The sequence below is a fragment of the Lynx rufus genome, unplaced genomic scaffold (assembly GCF_022079265.1).
Source record: "Lynx rufus isolate CCGP_SWC_20201006 ecotype Redwood Valley unplaced genomic scaffold, mLynRuf1.p SCAF_8, whole genome shotgun sequence".
Classification (NCBI taxonomy): Eukaryota; Metazoa; Chordata; class Mammalia; order Carnivora; family Felidae; genus Lynx; species Lynx rufus.
In genome coordinates this window covers 28239942-28260101 of record NW_025814896.1, presented here as the reverse complement: position 1 = coordinate 28260101, position 20160 = coordinate 28239942, and the positions used below count along the sequence as shown (strand labels likewise).

The window sequence follows — 20160 nt, the reverse complement described above, 5'->3', positions numbered from 1 at the left end:
AACAGAGCTCCTAGAAAAAATATATGAGAACTCTTCCATGACTGTGGGGTAGGGCAAAGATTTCTCAAACATCAAAAAGAACATCAAACATAAAGGGACAGCATTGATAAGCTAGATTACATAAAAATTAAGAATACTTTAATTTAAAAAACACCACTGATAGAGTGCAAAGGCAAACCACAGAGGGAAAATATTTGCAATACATGTATCTGACCAAGGACTTAAATCCAGAATACACAAACAATGCCTACAAATCATAAAAAGATAAGACAACCGAATATAAAAATGGGTAAGAGATCTGAAAGACTCTTCAACAAAAGGGAATATCTAAAAGAGCTTGTAAACATTTTAAAAAAAGAAAAAGGATTCAAAATGTTCTCCACAGAACTCTAGGGGTCCCTGAAACTCTTTCATTTCAGGGGGTCCATGAGATCAAAGCTATTTCCTCTTAGAAGCTATTTGCTTCCTTCACCATGTTGACATTTGCACTGACGGTACAAAGGCAGCAGTGAGAGAAATCACTGATTCCTTAGTATGAATAAAAGCAGGGACACTAAACTAGCAGTCGGGTGTACCCTCCCTCACCAGTCACCTGCTGCATAACTCTCGTGTCACTTTAGAATGTCCTTGATGAAGCAGTAAAAAATTACCCAGTGTTCTAAAATTCCCATCTTTGGGGCGCCTGGGTGGCTTGGTCGGTTAAGCGTCCGACTTTGGCTCAGGTCATGATCTCACGGTCCGTGGGTTCGAGCCCCGCGTCAGGCTCTGTGCTGACAGCTCAGAGCCTGGAGCCTGTTTCGGATTCTGTGTCTCCCTCTCTCTCTGCCCCTCCCCTGTTCATGCTCTGTCTCTCTCTGTCTCAAAAATAAATAAACGTTAAAAAAAAAAAATTTTTTTTTAAAAAATAAAATTCCCATCTTTGAATACACCTCTTCTTGGTATTCTCTGTGATGAAATGGGAAAACAGGCATAGAGCACTTCTGCATAAAGAAGTACAATGGCACTTACCAATACTTTCACAGTTAAGTTGCTAGCTCAACTAGCCATTTTTTCATGGAAAACCATTTTAACTTGAAAGAATGACTGACAGACAAACCATGATTATTCAGACTTGGGCTACCTAGTAGACATTTTCTCAAAACAATGTGGGCCTATTACTACAAGACAAACAACTGATACTGTTGCCAATGATAAAATTGAAGCTTTTGGGTGAAAATTAACGATTTGAAAATTTGTATTCATCAGTAGCTTGATGGCTTCCTAGTCCTCATGGTGATGAGAATAGTAATATTGATGAATGTGACTTTTTTGATACTGGATAATGAGTCAGCATTTAGCGGATCTGCATTAACTCAGTGAACCAATATTTTCCAAATGATCGATACATGATCTTCCAATATCATACATGGGTAAAAGATCCACCCAAAGGACATGACAGACCAGTGGATTTTAACGTAATAATGTACAAGAACGTAACTTCGCTGTTAGGTATTCAGATTCCACACTACAATTAACCCTTCAAGAAACTATCACTTGTCAAGTTTTGGTGTAATGCAAATAAGAATATCCACAATTATTTGAAAACATTATTAAGCCAGTCTTCTCTTTTCTTATAACAATTAGGGTAAGGCTCAACAAAAACATTACTGCCTGCAGACTAAATGCAGAAGCCAGAAGTGAGAACCCAGTTATCTTCCATACCTAACGATAAACAGGTCTGCAGCAAAGTGAAACAAACCATTCTTCTCGTGCAATTTCTGTGTTTGGGGGAAAATAGTATTTTTTTTTTTTTTTAATTTTTTTTTTCAACGTTTATTTATTTTTGCGACAGAGAGAGACAGAGCATGAACGGGGGAGGGGCAGAGAGAGAGGGAGACACAGAATCGGAAACAGGTTCCAGGCTCTGAGCCGTCAGCCCAGAGCCCGACGCGGGGCTCGAACTCACGGACCGCGAGATCGTGACCTGGCTGAAGTCGGACGCTTAACCGACTGCGCCACCCAGGCGCCCCGGAAAATAGTATTTTTGTAAAAATGTGTTATTTGTGTTAATATATAATGAGTTTATTATTGTTTTTAAAAACTTTTAATTTTTTTATATTTAAGAGAGAGACAGAGACAGAGACAGAATCCAAAGCAGGCTCCAGGCTCTGAGATGTCAGTCAGCACAGAGCCCAACGTGGGGCTCGAACCCACGAGATCATGACCCAAGCCGAAGTTGGATGCTCAACTGACTGAGCCACCTAGGCGTCCATTGTTATTTTTTAAGTGAATGAATAAATATGTATTTGTAAAATTTCAGTTTTAATTTCTAATATGGTAAATATTGATTGATAAATAAGAACTCTTTAATAATTCAGAATTTAATAATTCTTTCTCAATAATTCAGAGTTCAAGAGGGTTTCTGAGACTAAAAAATGTTGAGCTCTGCCAGCATGGAAAATATAACTCAGCGAAGTAAAAGGAAAAAACTCTATGCAGATGCACAGAACTTTACTATTTAAGATGAAAAACTGAACATGCTTAAAATACTCCATGGAGGTTAGGCAAGACTACAGCATATCTGCAAAATGTAATATCAGATACTAAAAAAGAGATGTTTGGCACTTTAGTAAACAGATTATGAAACTTTAAAAAGGAAATGCACGACACAAAATATCAGAAACATTAAAAATATGCAAAGACACAGACTGGGACTGAAAATGAATTTTGAAAGACAAGAGCTTTAGATCTGAGGATTTATTTTTAGTGAAGCCAGATAAGCCTAGGAAAAACTGGTTTTTCAAAACAGCGAGTAGGATTTGGGGCATACGGTCTGACTGAGGACAGATGGGGCAAAGGGAAATGGGTTAGAATTGTAAGACAACAACAACAAAAGTTAGGCTTAGATAAACACACACACACACACACACACACACACACACACACACACACCCCTTCCCTTACAGATGGGCTGTTCTCAGTAACTCTTCCCTAGAGATGTCAGAGTAGGACAGACCTACTTTCTGCTATTAAGTCTCCATCACAAGGGAATGTCCTCGCCACGTACATCCCTGGCCTAGAAGCAGCCAGCACCAAACTGGCAGACTCAGCATCCTTTGACAAGCGCTAGCTACACGTCCCCACACACTCAAATCTCCTTCCACGCTAGGACAGACACCCTATTTTGGTTTGGTTTAGAAGTTTCCAGGGATGGGACAGACTTAGATGGGGGTGTGGAAGGCAAGCAGTGAGACACAGGACTGTGTCCTGTGGGAAGGGGGCAGAGGCTGCCATTTCCTGCTCAGAGCAAGAGCCGCGCTGTTCACTGATGGGCTAATTAACACCCCGAAGCAGCCAGATGGGAGGCTCCGGGGCTCTTCCTGCCCTAAGGCCCCACCCCCAAATCCAGCATCTGAGGGAAAAACAAAAAGGTGAAAGTGTGAGTGCTGGTTGCCCGGCAACCTGGAGTCGACGAGGGCTCAACGAAGGAATCGGTGTCATTACAGACATCTGTGCTGATAGAGGAAGGGGGCTGGTGAGGAGCGGGGGTAGAGGGGGGTGCGTGGCCGGCAAAAAGCCTCCCTAAACACTCCACCTCCTCTCCAACCATCTCATCCAGTTCAGTGTGCTACTCCTGGGAGACAGGTTTGCTTGAGAAAGACCTAATGGAGGGAGGGCAAGGGAATGGGTTTTCCTCCATACTCAGGGTGCGCTGACTACACTGAATTGGTACAAACTGATTACATGCACTGAAACCGAAGGGTGTAGTGGGGAAAGCAGAAGCAGAGTTAGACCCACCTCCAAGGCCTCTGCTCCTGCCTGCCATTTAATACTCTCCTTGATATGGGGGGTGGGTGGGAGGGGTGGAAAAAGTGGCAGGCGCTAAGAGTGGTATGCAGGAACAATGAGGGTCAGCCTTCTGCCCTGTCACCTCCACCCCCATCGCACCTGTCTCTAATCACTTCCGATCCTTCCAGGGCTCTGCAGAGGACAAGCCTTCATGCTGGAACACCTTCCTACCCTCCTCATTCTTTAGGAACCCGCCTTAGGGGAAGCCTTCCCTGAACACCAAGAGTGGTTCCGGCTCCTCTACCTATGTGCTCCCTAGCACCCTGTCCCTCCCTGTGATGACAGCAGGCGCAGATGGCATCACTGGTCTTCGTGAAGCACCTGGGGCTAGATCTAGAGCTCCCCATCTAGTGAGCTCAAGAAATACTGGGATCTAAGAACCTAAGTGGCCCCTCAGCATCTAAAGTTTTAAATACTTCTTAATTAAAAACATTTTTTTAAACATTTATTTATTTGAGACAGAGCATGAGCAGGGGAGGGGCAGAGAGAGGGAGACACAGAATCTGGAGCAAGCTCTAGGCTCTGAGCCATCAGCACAGAGTCCGACGCAGGGCTCGAATCCACGAACCATGAAATCATGACCTGAGCCAAAATCAGGTGCTTAACTGACTGAGCCACCCAGGCACCCCTAAAGGTAAACATTTTACAAATTTCTTTTAAATGTTTAGTTTTTGAAAGAGAGACAGACAGACAGACAGAATGTAAGCAGGGGAGGGGCAGAGAGATGGAGAATCTGAAGCCAGCTCCAGGCTCTGAGCTGTCAGCACAGAGCCCAATGCAGGGCTCGAACACGCGAGCTGCAAGATCATAACCCGAGCCAAAGTCAGATGCTTAACTGACTGAGCCACCTAGGCACGCTGAAAATTTTAAATACTTTTTATCTTTAAATAATTAAAGAGTCACAGGAAGTTGGAAAAATAGTGCGGAGGAATCCTGGGTACCTTCACCCGGTTTTCTCCAAGTTATACCACCACAAAGCTCCCTCATGCTACCTCCCCTGCCTTTCTAATCATACCCGTTATACCACCACAAAGCTCCCTCATGCTACCTCCCCTGCCTTTCTAATCATACCCAACAGCCTGCCTCAGCCCCCATTCCTAATCTCTGGCAACCACTAATCTGTTTAGAATGTCTAGAATACTATCATTTCGAAAATGTTCTATAAATGGAATCATACAGTGTGTGACCTTTTGGAATTTTTTTTTTCACCCAGCACAATGACCCTGAGCTCCATCCTAAATATTATGTGCATCAACAGTTCGCTCCTTTATATTGCAGATAGTATTCCACGAGCAGTGCCACAGGGTGCTTAACCACTCACCAACTGAGGGACATTTGGGCTGTTTCTGTTTTTGGCTATTACAAACAAAGCTGCTATGAACATCTGCGTACAGGCTTTTGCGTGGGCATAATTTTCGGTCCTCTAAGATAAACACCCAGGAATGCGATTCCTAGATCTTACTAGTGTTTGTTTAGTTCTTAAAGAAACTGCCAAACAATGTTCTCGAGTGGCCGTACCATTTTACATTCCCACCAGCAATGCAGAAGAGATTCAGTTTCTCTGCACCCTCTCCAGCATTTGGTATCACTGCTATTTCTAATTTTAGCTATTCTAGGTGTGAAGGATCATGTTGTTTAATTTGCATTTCCCTAATGGCTAATGATGGCGAACACCTTTTCATGTGCTATCTGCCATCTATCTGTTTATCCTTCTCAGTGTGGTATGTTTTCATATCCTCGTCCCATTTTCTAATTGGACGGTTTCTTAACCTGTCGAGTCTTGAGTGTTCTGGATCCTTAGAGATAGGACTGCTCTGTCACATGTGTGGTTTGCAAACATTTTCCCCCAGCCTGTAGTTTACATTCTCATTCTCTTAACAGGGTCTTTCCCAGAGCAAAAGTTTTTAATGTTGATGAAGTCCAATTTGTCAATTTTTTTCTGTTACAGACTATGCTTTTAGTGCCCTAAGAACTCTTCAACAAGCCCCAGATCCAAAGATTTTCTCCTGTGAGTTCTTCTAAAAGTGTTGTAGTATTAAGCTTCACATTTAAATCTGTGATCCAATTGGAATTACCAGCTCACATTCATTCTGAGCCCTGAGCTGGTATCCTTGCTGAACACTATTATTATTATTATGATTAGGTAGATTCTGTAGGATTTTTCCATGTAGACTAGTATGTCATCGCAAATATAAACTGTTTTATCTCTTCCTGTCTTATCTGCATCCCTTTTAATTCTTAATGTGGTGGCAAAACTTTCAGTACTATGCTGAGTAAGAGTGGTGAGACAGGGTCTCTTTGCCTTGTTTCTAAGGGGGAAAGCACTTGGCAGCTAATTTTATTTTTTATTTTATTTTATATTTTATCTTATTTATTTGTTCGTTCATTCATTCATTCATTTGTTTTTGAGACAGAGAGAGACAGAGCACGAGCAGGGGAGGAGCAGAGAGAGAGGGAGGCACACAATCTGAAGCAGGCTCCAGGTTCTGAGCTGTCAGCACAGAGCCCAACACGGGGCTCCAACCCACAGACCACGAGATCATGACCTGAGCCAAAGTTGGACGCTTAACTGACGGAGCCACCCAAGCGCCCCCGTTAAATTTATTAAGTACTTTTTCTTTTGGGGGCTATTATAAATGGGATTTCCTTAATTTTCAGATTGTTCATTGCTAATATACAGAAATACAACTGATTTTGTTTTTTGACTGTGTATCCGATCACACTGCTGAACTTGCTTATTTTAAAAGTGTTTTTAGGGGTGCCTGGGTGGCTCAGTCGGTTAAGCATCCAACTCTTGATTTCAGCTCAGGTCACGATCTCACAGTCCTGAGAGCAAGCTCTGTGCTAGGCATGGAGACTGCTTAGGATTCTCTCTCCCCCCTCTGCCCCTCCCCCACTCGCTTGTACACACTTTCTCTCAAAAAAAAGTTTTTTTAGACAATTCCTTAGAATTTTCTATATATGAGATCTCATGTCATTGGCAAACAAAGTTTGCTTCACTTCTTCCTTTTTAATCTAGATACTTTTTCTTTTTATTGAGTGACTCTCCTGGCTAGAATCTCAAATATGATGTTATATAAAAGTAACAAGGGTATAAAAGTAACAAGAGTAGACATTCTTGTCTTGTTCCTAATCTTAGGGGGAAAGCATACAATCTTTCTCCATTAAGTAATATGTTAGCCGTGGGCTTTTTGCAGATGCCATTTATTGAGTTAAGAAACTCCTTCAATTGCTCAATGCTTTTATCATGAAAGGGTGTTGGATTTTGTCAAATGCTTTTTTCTGCCTATTGAGCTGAACATGTGGTTTTTAGCCTTTGTTCTATTAATATGGTATATTACACGAACTTTTTTTCATATGTTAAACCAACCATTTCTGGGATAAATTTCATTTGGTCACGGTATATAATCCTCCTTTTATGTTGCTAGATTTGTTTTGCTAGTATTTTGTGGAGGATTTTAAAATCTATATTCAAAAGGGATACTGGTTTGTAGTTTTCTTGTGGTCTTTGGTTTTGGTATCAGGGCCTCACAGAATTAGTTTGTCTGAATCAAGATCCAAACAAGGTCCAACACTGTATTTAGTTGATGTAACTCTTTTAGTAACAGCCTCACTCTCCCTTTTCCATGCTATTCATTTATTTGACAATTTTTTATCCTGTAAAAAATTTTCATGTTCCAGTTTGGGCTGCAACACACATATCCTCATGTGTCTGGCCTGTTTAACTTGTTCTTCTATCCATCAGGCTTCAATTAAACCGGGAGTTAGATCCGGGTACAGGCTGCGATGCACTTACTACTGCATCACATCAGAAGACACTTCATGTCTGGCTATCCCACTTTTAGTGTTAAGACTCATCTATGGGCTCAGGTGCCCCCAGCCTGATCTATTCATTGTAAAGTTCCCCAGCAACCTTTTACTGAGGGTTTTAGCAAACATTGACCATTTGTGCCTACGTACATTATTTCAGGAGAAGTTGCAACATGGTGATTTTGGATTCCTTCAGTTCTTCCAAGGCTAGGAAATTTTATCTTCACCATTATAAATTCGAGGTCTGACTCCCAGTTAGGGTGAGGGAGCCTCCAGGTGCTGTTGCGGAAGCCTTGGGAGAATTTCTGTTTGCCGTAGTGGTTGGAGGGGCCTTATGGTACTTAAGGCAGACTGCACATTCTACATAATGAATTCTACATTGCAAGAATCACCTGCATCCCACACAACTTTTGAAAGTCTTGTTACAAATCACCGGAGTCTGAGACCATTATATATAGGAGACACTGTCCATCTACTATTCTGTTTGCCATTCTCCTAAGAGCTGTGCAGCATTTCAGAAAAATCATGTAACAGCAATAGTTTGTAATAGCAATACAGCAATACAGTCTGAGTTTTGCTACAATGCATCTGTATATGTCAGCTTCTGTTACTGTCAAATTCAAGATAACTCCACACACAAGTGCAAATGTCTGACTACATTTTCCACTGTAATGGTGTTCAGGCATCTACATGATCAAATATACATTACCTTATTATTAATTACTTTCTTTTTGCTTCTCATTTATATTACAGTTAGAACTTTATACTGATTCCTTTTGAAGTATGCATTCAGTTAGATTAGCTATGAATTTTTTTATTTTAGAATCTTTTTTTTTTTTTTTTTTTTAAATTTTTTTTTCAACGTTTTTTATTTATTTTTGGGACAGAGAGAGACAGAGCATGAACGGGGGAGGGGCAGAGAGAGAGGGAGACACAGAATCGGAAACAGGCTCCAGGCTCTGAGCCATCAGCCCAGAGCCTGACGCGGGGCTTGAACTCACGGAGCGCGAGATCGTGACCTGGCTGAAGTCGGACGCTTAACCGACTGCGCCACCCAGGCGCCCCTAGAATCTTTTTTTTTAAGTTTATTTACTTTTGAAAGAAAGAGAGAGAGAGAGAGAGAGCGTGCACTCATGAGCAGGGAAGGGGCAGAGAGGGAGAGAGAACCCCAAGTAGGCTCTGCACTGTCAGCACAGAGCCCAATGCAGGGCTTGAACTCACGAACTAAGAGATCATGACCTGAACTGAAAGCAAGAGTCAGATGCTTAACCACGTGCCCCAAGAATCTTTTTTTTTTTTTTAAAGTTTATTTATTTTGAGAGAGAGAGCGAGTGAGCAGGGGAGTGGCAGAGAGGAGAAACAGAATCCCAAGCAGGCTCCACGATGTCAGGGCAGAGCTCAACATGGAGCTCAAACCCACAAACCGTGAGATCATGACCTGAGCCGAGAGTAAGAGTCAGATGCTTAACCGACTGAGCTGCTCAGGCACCATTTTTACCTATGAATTTCAGTTCAAGAGAAGTAAAGGAGATTTCACAGAATATTTGTTTGAAATGGGCAGTGAGTCTGAGAGAGCTGAGAATTACTACCTACTTAAGTTGTAAAAATTCCTGCCCTCTCTGCCCTTGATTGTTGTCCGGGGCTTGTTCTGAAATCTTGTCACTGTTTTCTGGGAACATCACAGACAGAGCACTGCACTGGGATGATATCTGAGCCGTAGCCCTGGCCCTGCCTCTTTATTAGTGGCTGGTGACCTTAGGCAGGCCATCTTATCTCTGTTCCTATCTATAAAATAAGGAGGTTAGATCAGACAAGCTGCCAAACCCTTCAACTACTTTTTATTATTCACCCTTCCCCAGGATTTCTGAAGAGTGCCTAAGGGATGTACCAATTATTACTTATCCTAACGATTCACTTTCCCATTTTTTAATTAATGAAAGACACAGAACTGCAAAATAGGATAAAATATCAATGGCAGTTAACATTTCCTGAGTGCTTACTATTGGCTCCACAGTGAACTCCCCAACCCCCCATTACTACCACACTGTGGAGCCTAAATTGGCAAGTGCTGTCTCAGCCAGAGACTAAGGTCTCCCCCTGGTTCCTGTCTCCTACCTCAGAGCACAAGTCTCCTGTCTTTTTTTTTTTTTTAAGTTTATTTTTGAGAGAGAGAGAGAGAGAGAGAGAGAGAGAGAGAGAATGAGTGGGGGAGGGGCATAGAGAGGGAGACACAGAATCCAAAGCAGGCTCCAGGCTCTGAGCTATCAGCACAGAGCCCGATGTGGGCCTCGAACCCACAAACTGTGAGATCATGGCCTGAGCTGAAGTTGGACACTTAACCGAGTCACCCAGGTGCCCAACAAGTCTCCTGTCCTAAATGCTGCCACCCTAACCTGCTAAGATCTTGGATGTGACATGCTCATACCCCATGGCATTTTGGAAAACTTCTGAAGTTGTCAAAGAGGTTTAGGCAACTACAATGGATGAAATGAAACAAGCAAGACACTGGGCTTACATCCCCTCTGGGCAAGTACTTCTGCATCCCTACATTCCCTGAAATGCCTGGCCCAGGTCACTGCAGCCTGGAGAACCTGAGGAGTTAGGGTGACTAGGAGCAGTACAAGAACTCACTGCTCCATTGACGTCTCCACTTTCTTTCTCCATCTGCCAAGACTCTGACAATTTGTTGAAGATGCATGGAGGTCAGAGAGGGAGTCAGGTGGCAGGAGGGTTAAAGGCCAGAGCCCTGCGGAAGCATGGGCTGCCCGATAGGGGCTCCGTACTTACCAGGGAGGCTGCCGGCTCGTGTGTGGGTGCTGTGGGTGAATCCGAAGGGGGTCCACCTCTCTGGCAGTGGCAGGGGGAAACTCCCGGTGGGGACTGCTCACACTAGCCTTGTCCCAGTGCTCATGGATAGGTGTGATGATCCCAGACACGATGCGAGACCGAAGTTCCTCGCTGTTCTTGTAGGTCCTGCAGGAAGGAGACGAGCTATCAGCTGCTTGCACCTGGCCGGCAACCCCACACACACTATTCTGGCAGCGGCGACGTCGGCGGCAATGGCGGCCCCGACGGCTCTTAGCTTTGCGCTTGGGCTGTTTATAAGGGTGGGAACGGGCCGCCCGGCGGACCTGTGTGAGGGGGGCAACAGCCCGGTGTTGTTTCCGAGGTTTGGGCCTAAGCTTCTCAGGCATCTGAGTTGCCCCTCCTCGTTTACCACCCCATTAGAAAGGTGAGGGTGTAAGGGCGCAGGGCCTGGACTGGCTACTCCTCTTTACCTGCCCAACCCCACCCTCAGCCTCATTGTGTGTTCATCATGTGTCATGGGAAGGGTCACGGACGACCAAGCCTCCTCGGGGAGTATGAACCAGGCTCCTGGTCCAGGTAGGGAGGGCTCTGAGGGCTCAAGGTCCAGTCCTGTCATTAACTCAGGGGTTCTTGGAAGGCTGCTCTGGGTCTCTTTTCTCTGCCTGTGACAGACAAGAATTGTAAGTTGTAGCTGAGGTGCTGAGGCAGATAGAGGTAGTGACGAGTGGGCAGTGCTCCAGAGTTTCTAAAAATTCGATGTTTTAAAATGAACCATATCCTGGATCAAAAAACAAATCTTACAAACTTTAAAAAACTAAAGTCATAAAGAGTATGTTCTCTGACCATACAGATTCACACTAAACATCAAAACGGAAAGAAACCTGTAATACATGGAAATTAAGCAATATGATTCTAGATAATCCACAGATCAAAGAGGAAGACATGAAAAAAAACTATAAAGCACTTAATAAAAATAAAAATACAACCTATTGGGGCAGTTGGGTGGTTAAGTGTCCTACTCTTGATTTTGCTCTGGTCATGAACTCAGGGTTCATGAGATCGAGCCCCTCATGTTGGGCTCCACACTGACAGCGTAGAGGCTGCTAGGGATCTTCTCTCTTCCCCTCTCTCTCTGACCCTCTTCTGCTCACGTGTGTTCTTGCTCTCTCTCAAAATAAAAAAACTTAAAAAAAAAAAAAGGGGGGGCGCCTGGGCGGCTCAGTCAGTTAAGCATCCAACTTCGGCTCAGGTCATGAGCTCGCGGTTTGTGAATTTGAGCCCCAGCTTGGAGCCTGGAGCCTGCTTCAGATTCTGTGTCTCTCTCTCTCTGCCCCTCCCCTGCTCACGCTCTGTGTGTGTGTGTGTGTGTGTGTGTGTGTGTGTGTGTGTGTCTCTCTCTCTCAAAAAGTAAATAAACATTAACAAAAAATTTTTAAAAAAACTTCTTAGCACTAAAAACACTGGAAAAGAGGAAAGAAATCGATAATCACAATTCTGACCTCAAGAACACAGAAAAAGAGCAAATTAAGCCTGAAGCAAGCCGAAGTAAGGAAATAATAAAGAATAAAAATCAATGAAAGAGAAAACAGGAAAATGATAGAGAAAAATCAATAAAAAAACTAGTTCATCCAAAGAATGAATAAAATTGACAAACTTCTAGCAAAATTGGCAAACACAAAAAGAGAGAAGACACAAATCACCAATATCGAGAGCGACATGGGCTATTAAAACACATCTGTTGCCACTGAAAGGGTCATAAGAGAACTAAAAACAACTTACTTCAACAACTCAGAGCAGACCAAGTCATCAAAAACCACAATCTAACCACTCCACCAAAATAAAATAGATAATCTAAATAGTTCTATTCTAGTAACAAAATTCATACTTAAGCACCCAAAACAAATCTCCAGACCCAGATGATTTCAGTGGAGAATGCCACCAAACGTTTAAAGAAGAATTAACACCAATTTACAGTTATTTCCAGAAAACATAAGATGAAGAAATATTTCCCAACTCATTTTATGAGGCCAGTATTGCCTCATATCAAAACCAAAGAGAGTACAAAAAACAAAAACTACAGACCTGTATTTCCCATGAACTGGGATGCACAAATGCTCAAGAAAACACTAACAAGTTGAATTAAAAATATATAAAAAGAATCATATGCCAAGGATTTACTGTTGGTATGCAAGGATGGTTCAGTATTCAGGAATCCCTACCATATCAGTAAGCTAAGACAAATCGCACGATCCTATCAATTGAAGCAGAAAATGCACTGGACAAAATCCAACATGTAAATCCACTCATGAGAAAAACTTTCAACAAACTAGGAAAAGAGAGGAACCTCTTGAGCTTCATAAAAAATACCTATGGGGTGCCTGGGTGGCTCAGTCGGTTAAGCATCCGACTTTGGCTCAGGTCTTGATGTCATGGTTCGTGAGTTCAAGCCCCACGCTGGGCACTGTGCTGACAGCTCAGAGCCGGGAGCCTGCATTGGTTTCTGTGTCTCCCTCTCTCCCTCTGCCCCCCCACCCTCACATTTTGTCTCTCTCTCTGCATCTTCCCTGCTCACGCTCTCTCTCTCAAAAATAAATAAACATTAAAAAAAATTTTTTTTAAATACCTACGAAAACCTACAGTTAACAACATACTAGACTTGAGTTGATTGGAGGGTATTTCTGAAGCTAAGTGGGAGGGAGAGACTTAGGGAAGGAGGGAAGAAAAGCTACACTATGGCTTTCTATCCCCTTTTGGCTTACTGGAATGGGAATACAGGTAAAAAAAAAAAAAAAAACTCTTACAAATTAAGTTTCTCTTTTACTGGGAAGCCACTGAATAGGCAGATATGGATTCCATTCCTATATGGATATACACCTATAGGTATATATCCCTAGGCAGTATGTTCTCTGGACCTTAAATACTGAGTTTTGGAAGAAGGCTGGTCATATGAGTGGAGTAATAATGATGTAACAACTAATATTTACCGATCATTTACTATGTGGCAGGTACTAAGTCCTTTATATACATTAACTACATGAGTTTTCAGAAGTATTTATTACAGATCTAGTAAATAAAGGTAGAATTAAAAATAAAAATAAAAATAATAATAATAATAATAATAATAATAATAATGAAAGACTGAACACTTTGCCTCCGAGACTGGGAATATGGCAAGGATGTTCTCTTTCACCACTCTTAAATAACATATTGCAATAAGGCAATAAATAAATAAGAAAAAGCACAGAATAAAGCAAAGAATAAAACTGCCCCTATTTGCACATGACATGATAGTCTATCTTGACGTTACCAAGAAATCCTCAAAAAAACTCCAAGAACACTGAGTTCACCAAGGTGACTGCATATAAATGATCTACAAAAATGAACTGCATTTCTATATACCAATAACAAATATTTGAAAATCAAACTAAGAGCAGAACGCCATTTACAATCACTCCTCTCCTGCAGAGAAGAAATAGCAAAAGCATGTTTAATAAGATCTATCTGCTGAAAATTACAAAATGATGATGAAAGAAATCAAGTAGGACCTAAATAATGGAGATACACCATGTTCATGGTAAAAATGTCGATTTTCCTCATTATAGGTTTAATGCCACCCCTATCAAAATCACAGCAAGGTTTCTATAGACATAAACAAGCTTATTCTAAAGTCTGTACAGAAAGGCACAGACCCCGGAATAGCTAAGACTATCTTGACAAGAAAAAGTCGGTGAGAGAAATCATTTCTACTCAATGTTAAGGTCTACTATGTAGCTACATTAATCAAAACTGTTTGATACTGGCAGAGGGACACACACAAAGATCAATGGGAAAAAATAGAAAACCCCAAAATAGACCCACATAAACAGAGACGATCGCTTCTCGAAAAAAGCTGTAAAAGCAAATCCAGTGAAGGAAGAACAAATGGTGCTGGAGTAACTGGACATCCACAGACAAGAAAATGAGCCCGTCTGAACTTCATACCTTATACAAAAATTAACTCAAAACCGACCGCAGACTTAATTCTAAAACATGAAACTATAAAATGTTTAGAAAAAAACATAGGAGGGATGCCTGGGTGGCTCAGTCAGTTGAGCATCCGACTTCGGCTCAGGTCATGATCTCATGGTCCGTGAGTTTGAGCCCCGCGTCGGGCTCTGTGCTGACAGCTCGGAGCCTGGAGCCTGCTTCGGATTCTGCGTCTCCCTCTCTCTCTCTGCTTCTCCCTGACTCACGATCTGCCTCCCTCTGTCTCTCAAAAAAAAAAAAAAAAAGAAAAGGAAAAAAAAGTAAAAAAACAAATAAAAGATGTTGTTATAAAATCATTAAAAAAAAAAACACAGAAAATCTTGGGGAGCTAGAGGTAGTTTGCAAAGCATTCTCGACACCAAAAACACGGCCCATAAAATTGATAAAATAAGTATTATCAAAATTAAAAAGGTCTGCTTTGTGAAAGGCCCTGTTAAGAGAATGAAGAAACAAACTACAGGCTGGTAGAAAACATTTATAAGCTACCATCTCGGAAAGGACTTGCATCTAAAAAATATAAAAACTCTCAAATGAGCAACAGTTAAAAAAAATCAAAACAAAAAAACCCACCCAACCAATCCAAACAAAATGGGCAAAAGACACGAACAGACATTTTGCCAAAGACGACACACAGACGGCAGATACACACGGAAAGATGCTCATTGTTAACCATTAGGGAAATATAAAGTAAAACCACGATGAGATATCACTACGTGTCAGAATAACTAAAATGAAAGAGTGACCACACCGGATGCTGGTGAAGGTGCGGGGAAACCTTATTACTCACATACCGGCAGTGGACACATAAAATGGTACAGACACCGTAGAAAATCATTCGGCAGTTTCTTAAAAAACTAAACATGCAACTACTATCGTGCTCTTGAGCATTTATCACAGAGAAGGGAGAATCACGTCCACACAGAAGCCTGCACGGGAACATCCTTAGTACCTTCATTTGTAATAGTGCAACAACGGAAACAATGAGATATCCTTCAAGGAGTGAATAGTTACACAAACTGTTGCACGCCCATGCGGTGAAGTGCCACTCAGCTTTACACAGAACACGCTATCAATGCATGCAACAACTCAGAGGGATGACAAGAGCACCATGCTGAGAAGAGCCAATCCCATAAGCTTACATACTGTATGATTCCATGTATAGGACATTTTTGAAAATGAGAAAATTTTAGAAACGGAGAATAAATGGCGGTTGCCAGGGAGTTAGGGATAGGGAGGGAGTGGGGTGGCCACAAAGGGCATCAAAAGGGACCATTACGGTGATAGAAAGGCTTTGTATCTTTATATCAATGTCAACATCCTGGCTGTAGTATCCAGTAAGGTTTTGTACAACGTTATCACTGAGGTAAAACGTATAAAGGATATGAAAAAATGTCTGTATTATTTCTTACAAGACTATAATTATCTCAAAATAAAAGGTTTAATTAATATTTATAACCATAAGAAGAACAGAGAATATTAAACTAGACCAGCAATTTCGAGTTTTCTCTCGCACAGAAGGGGGCCCAAGCAAGGAGAGCAAGACAGAAAGCCAAGTGGATGGGACCCAGGGATCTTCATTTCCTGCCCCTACCCTTTCCATCGGAGCAATTTTACTTTAACTAGTTTAATATGTCAATCCTAAAGAACACTGTGCTTGAAGAAGAGTTCCGTGGCTCAAAAGTCTTAACACCTACAAGGCCTTGGGAGATCTGTGGGTCTGTGGTCTCTACATCCCTATAAAGATCAGGGTTTTGCTCAAAACCTACAATTATGGGGACCTTGCTGCTTCCCTGAGCAAGCTGGGTGGAAGGGATAAATCTAAGTCCCCTTTCCTTTCAGATGAGGTTGTGTGTGATACGGCCGGCCGGAAGGCCTACGATCTCCCTCTGGAGGGTGTGTGTTTACCTGTGGAGCTCAGGTCTGATTTAAAAACTGCCAAGTACCGAAGAAGTTCTGCACAATTTCTAAGCCTTAGTAGCACTGCCATTTTGGTAGCAGCAAAAGACAGCCTGTGGCCTGTCATCCTGAAGCAGTGGAAAGAGAAGAGGCTTGGCAGTAAGGAACAGGTTCACACCCCTTAGCAAATCAGAGATTGCTCACCAAGGGGCACAAGTCCCCACCCAGAGTGGACAAGACATGTCATGAAGACCGAAAGAGGAGGGCCTGGTGGGGGAAGGTGACTAGAAGCAGGCACTTCAGTGTCGCCGGCAGTAAGAAAGACAGAGCAGAGAGGGAGAGAGCCTTATGATTAAGAGGCAGATCCACACGCCAGCTCACAGAGCCTCAGTTTCCATGGAGATGATTCCGGTGATCAGATTTTTCCCCTTTGCATGTCTAAGAGCTGCTGCACCCAGCACCGAACACTCTGTGCCGACATCTTGTTTCGTTCTCACAACGCCGTGAGGTAGTACTGTTGGTCCCTCATTTCACAGTAAACAAAAAACAAAATACTCCCCCAACACAAAGCCCCAACAACAAAAACGTATTCACAAAAAAGAAATGGAGACACGGTCACTTTTTCTCTCAGCACCGCTCAGGGCTAAAAGCTGCAATGAGCATGCGCAGCCTCGTACGGTACCTGGGTTCTTCCACCTTCTCCCACGATAGAATTCCAGATTGAAGAATCAAGAGGAAGACTCCCAGTCCTTCCCTTACCCACGTTACGAGCGTGGGGGTCACGGAGTGGGCAGCGCCCACAACAGCAGCTCTGGGCTGGCCTCGCCTCTCTCTTCCATGCCACAGTCCACTATACGCGAAACAGACCCGGGCCCTGCCCTCAAGGGGATCACAGCCGGTGGGGGAGAGCGACCCTGATCATAGAACACCCACTTAGTAAATGCTGAAAAGGGTGTTTCGAAAGCTCAAACGTGGTGGGGAGCAGGAGAGGTTTCTCTGAAGAACTCTTCAATGGGAACTGAAGGGAGAACAGGAGTTGGCTGCATGGGGAGCTGGGGAGAGTATTCTAGGCACAGGGAAGAGCTCTGCAGAAGGGAGAGGAAGCAGGGCATGGAGGCTGAGACACAGGAACTAGGGGCGAAGTGGTCCAGGACGGGGTTACGCTTTAGGCCTCCTCAAGGAGTTTGTTCTTTATTCTAAGAGCAACCGACATTCGCTGAAGGGTTTCAGGTATCTTTCAGATTAACAAGAATTTTTAACTGCGAGAAAATACATACAAAATTTACCCTCGTAACCACCATCTTTAAGCATACAGTTCAGTGGTGTATTCAGGTTATTGTGCAATCGCCTCCACTGTCCGTCTTCAGAAATCTTGCAAAACTGAAACTCTGTCCCCATTAAACAGTAACTCCCCATTCTCCACGTTCCCAGCCCCTGGCAGCCACGATTTGACTTTCTGTCTCTACGAATTTGACTACTACAGGCACCTCATCTAAGCGGAATCATACTAAGTGTCTGTCTGCTTGTGGGTGGCTTATTTTGCTCAGCATAAGGCCCTCGAGGTTATTCCACGTTGCAGCATGTGTCCAGCTTCTCCTTCCTTCTTAAAGCTGAACAAATGTAGTCACCGACCACACTGTATGTATACGCTACATTTTGTTTATCCATGCATCTGTTCTAGGTATTCACAGATACCTACATGGCTTCCAACTTCTGCTGGTATGATAAATGCTTCTATGAACATGTGTGTGCAAATATCTATTCTGGACCCTGCCTTCAATGTTACTGGTTATACCCAGAAGTAGAATTGCTGGACCCGATGGTAACTTAATTTTGTGAGGAACCACAACACTGTTTTCCATAGTGGCTGCACCATTTTATGTTTCCACCAATGGTGCACAAGCATTCCAATTGCTCCACATCCTGGCCAACACTTGTGTTCTGTTTTTTTTTTTTTTTTGACAGTAGCCATCCTAACATGAATGAAATGGTACCACTGAAGGATTTCAAGCAAGCGTTTTAGCCACAATCTTATTATCTGTTTTAAAAGGCTGGTCCGACTACTGGGTGGGAAATCGACTGAAAGGTGGTAAGCAGGAACAGAAGTAGGCATCTCCTCACGTAAAGGCCACATGGAAGGGGGCAGAGACAATGATGGAGGCAGGTGATTTGGAAGTCTGAGAGGAGTGGAGGGGGTTAGATATAATAAAATACAACACAGGAATGCCTGGGTGGCTTGGTTAAGCGTCCGACTTCGGCTCAGGTCATGATCTCACAGTTCGTGACAGCTCGTGTTGGGCTCTGTGCTGACAGCTCAGGGCCTGGAGCCTGCTTCTGATTCTGTGTCTCCCTCTGTCTCTCTGTCCCTCCCCCGGTCAATGTGTGTGTGTGTGTGTGTGTGTGTGTAAATAAACACTAAAAAAAAAAAACACAACAGGGTTTCTAGGCAGTTCTGGTGACTGTGAATTTGCGGTGATGCCGGGCTTCCTCTAACTAAGGAGGCTGATGAGGATGGCAACAAATTCCCTAAAATGGAATAAAGTGGAAATAATTGGGCCTATGTAACAGACAATGTTATTACACTTATGGAGAAAGCAGCATTAATCTAAGTACATTTTGAACACAATACTCTGACTATAACATTCTCAGTGGGACACAGTTGAAGGACAAAAGAATTGGAAAGAAATTATACTTGGAACTTTACTTGGTTGATTTGTTCTTCGTTGGCACTGACGTCGCAGTTCAGAAACTATGTGTGTACTTCAGGATCAAACAAATGAGTAAATATGCTGATGCTGTTGGAAATCAGGGTCCACGCCACAGAAGGAGATACAAGTACGGAATAAGAGAGTTAAGAATCTCTTGGTGTTAGATTAAAAACAAAAGCATCAGTTTAAAATTTAAGAAAAGACTTTAAGGAAAAAGCTTTCAAGCTCTATTCATCTACAGGGCCTGGAAGCAATAGTATCCTTGTATTAATGAGCACATTCAGGGCCCAGATTTTGGTTGTTAAATACGATTCCCCACTAACAGAAATCATGGCTCCCTAGAAAACCGGCTGATTACAAGGCAGGGGCAAGGAAATTACAAGGGAAGGCGGGAATATTTTATTGTGCCAGAAAGTGTGAAACGCTCTAAGAATGATGGGGACATGTCAAAAGGACAAAGAGGCAGCTTGAAAGGGTTCCCACTGGTCAACTCTGGAACAACTGAAGCATCCAAAGAATGATAGAAATGGACCATAACTTAGAATAAAAAAGAATCCATTGTCTACACTGGTATTTAAAAGAAATAAAAATAAAGGGGACAGGGAGAATAGAAAACTCTTTTTTATAAAAAATGCTGATAAATGTAGTTAGAATAATTGGAGTAGAAAATTACTGCCTTACAAGCATCACTGTAGTAACTGACTCAGGTGAGAATCATCCACAGATGCCAAAACTACCGGGTAAAAGACAGTATGGTCTGCTAGCATAATCCCGCAGATCGCTTATGAAACACAAAGGAAAACAGATGCCTTCACTATAGAAAGAGCTGGCAGACGCTGTCCTAACCAAGTCATCAAAATGAACCAAGTCAACAAGACAGACGTCTATGCCTGATGCAAACACCCTGAGAGCACAGCCTCACCTATGGGGTGCTCTTGTCAAAAATGTTCAACCGGAATCAAATGAGGAGGAAATAACCTAATAAACCTGACCACGAGGAAACAATCTGAACCTCCTACACAACAACTGACCTCAAGTCTTCAAAAATACCAAAACCATGGAAAATAAACATGTAGGAAACTGT

At 42.7% G+C, this 20160-nt stretch overlaps 1 protein-coding gene across 1 annotated transcript in view; it reads right to left on the bottom strand.

Annotated features, from left to right (window-relative positions):
- Nucleotides 1-20160, bottom strand: part of PSMF1 (proteasome inhibitor subunit 1) — a 43994-nt gene that overhangs the window by 14218 nt on the left and 9616 nt on the right. Inside the window, exon 4 of the mRNA XM_047068146.1 lies at nucleotides 10426-10611. Within this exon, the coding sequence (XP_046924102.1) occupies nucleotides 10426-10611 (186 nt within the window). The remainder of the gene's footprint in view (nucleotides 1-10425; nucleotides 10612-20160) is intronic.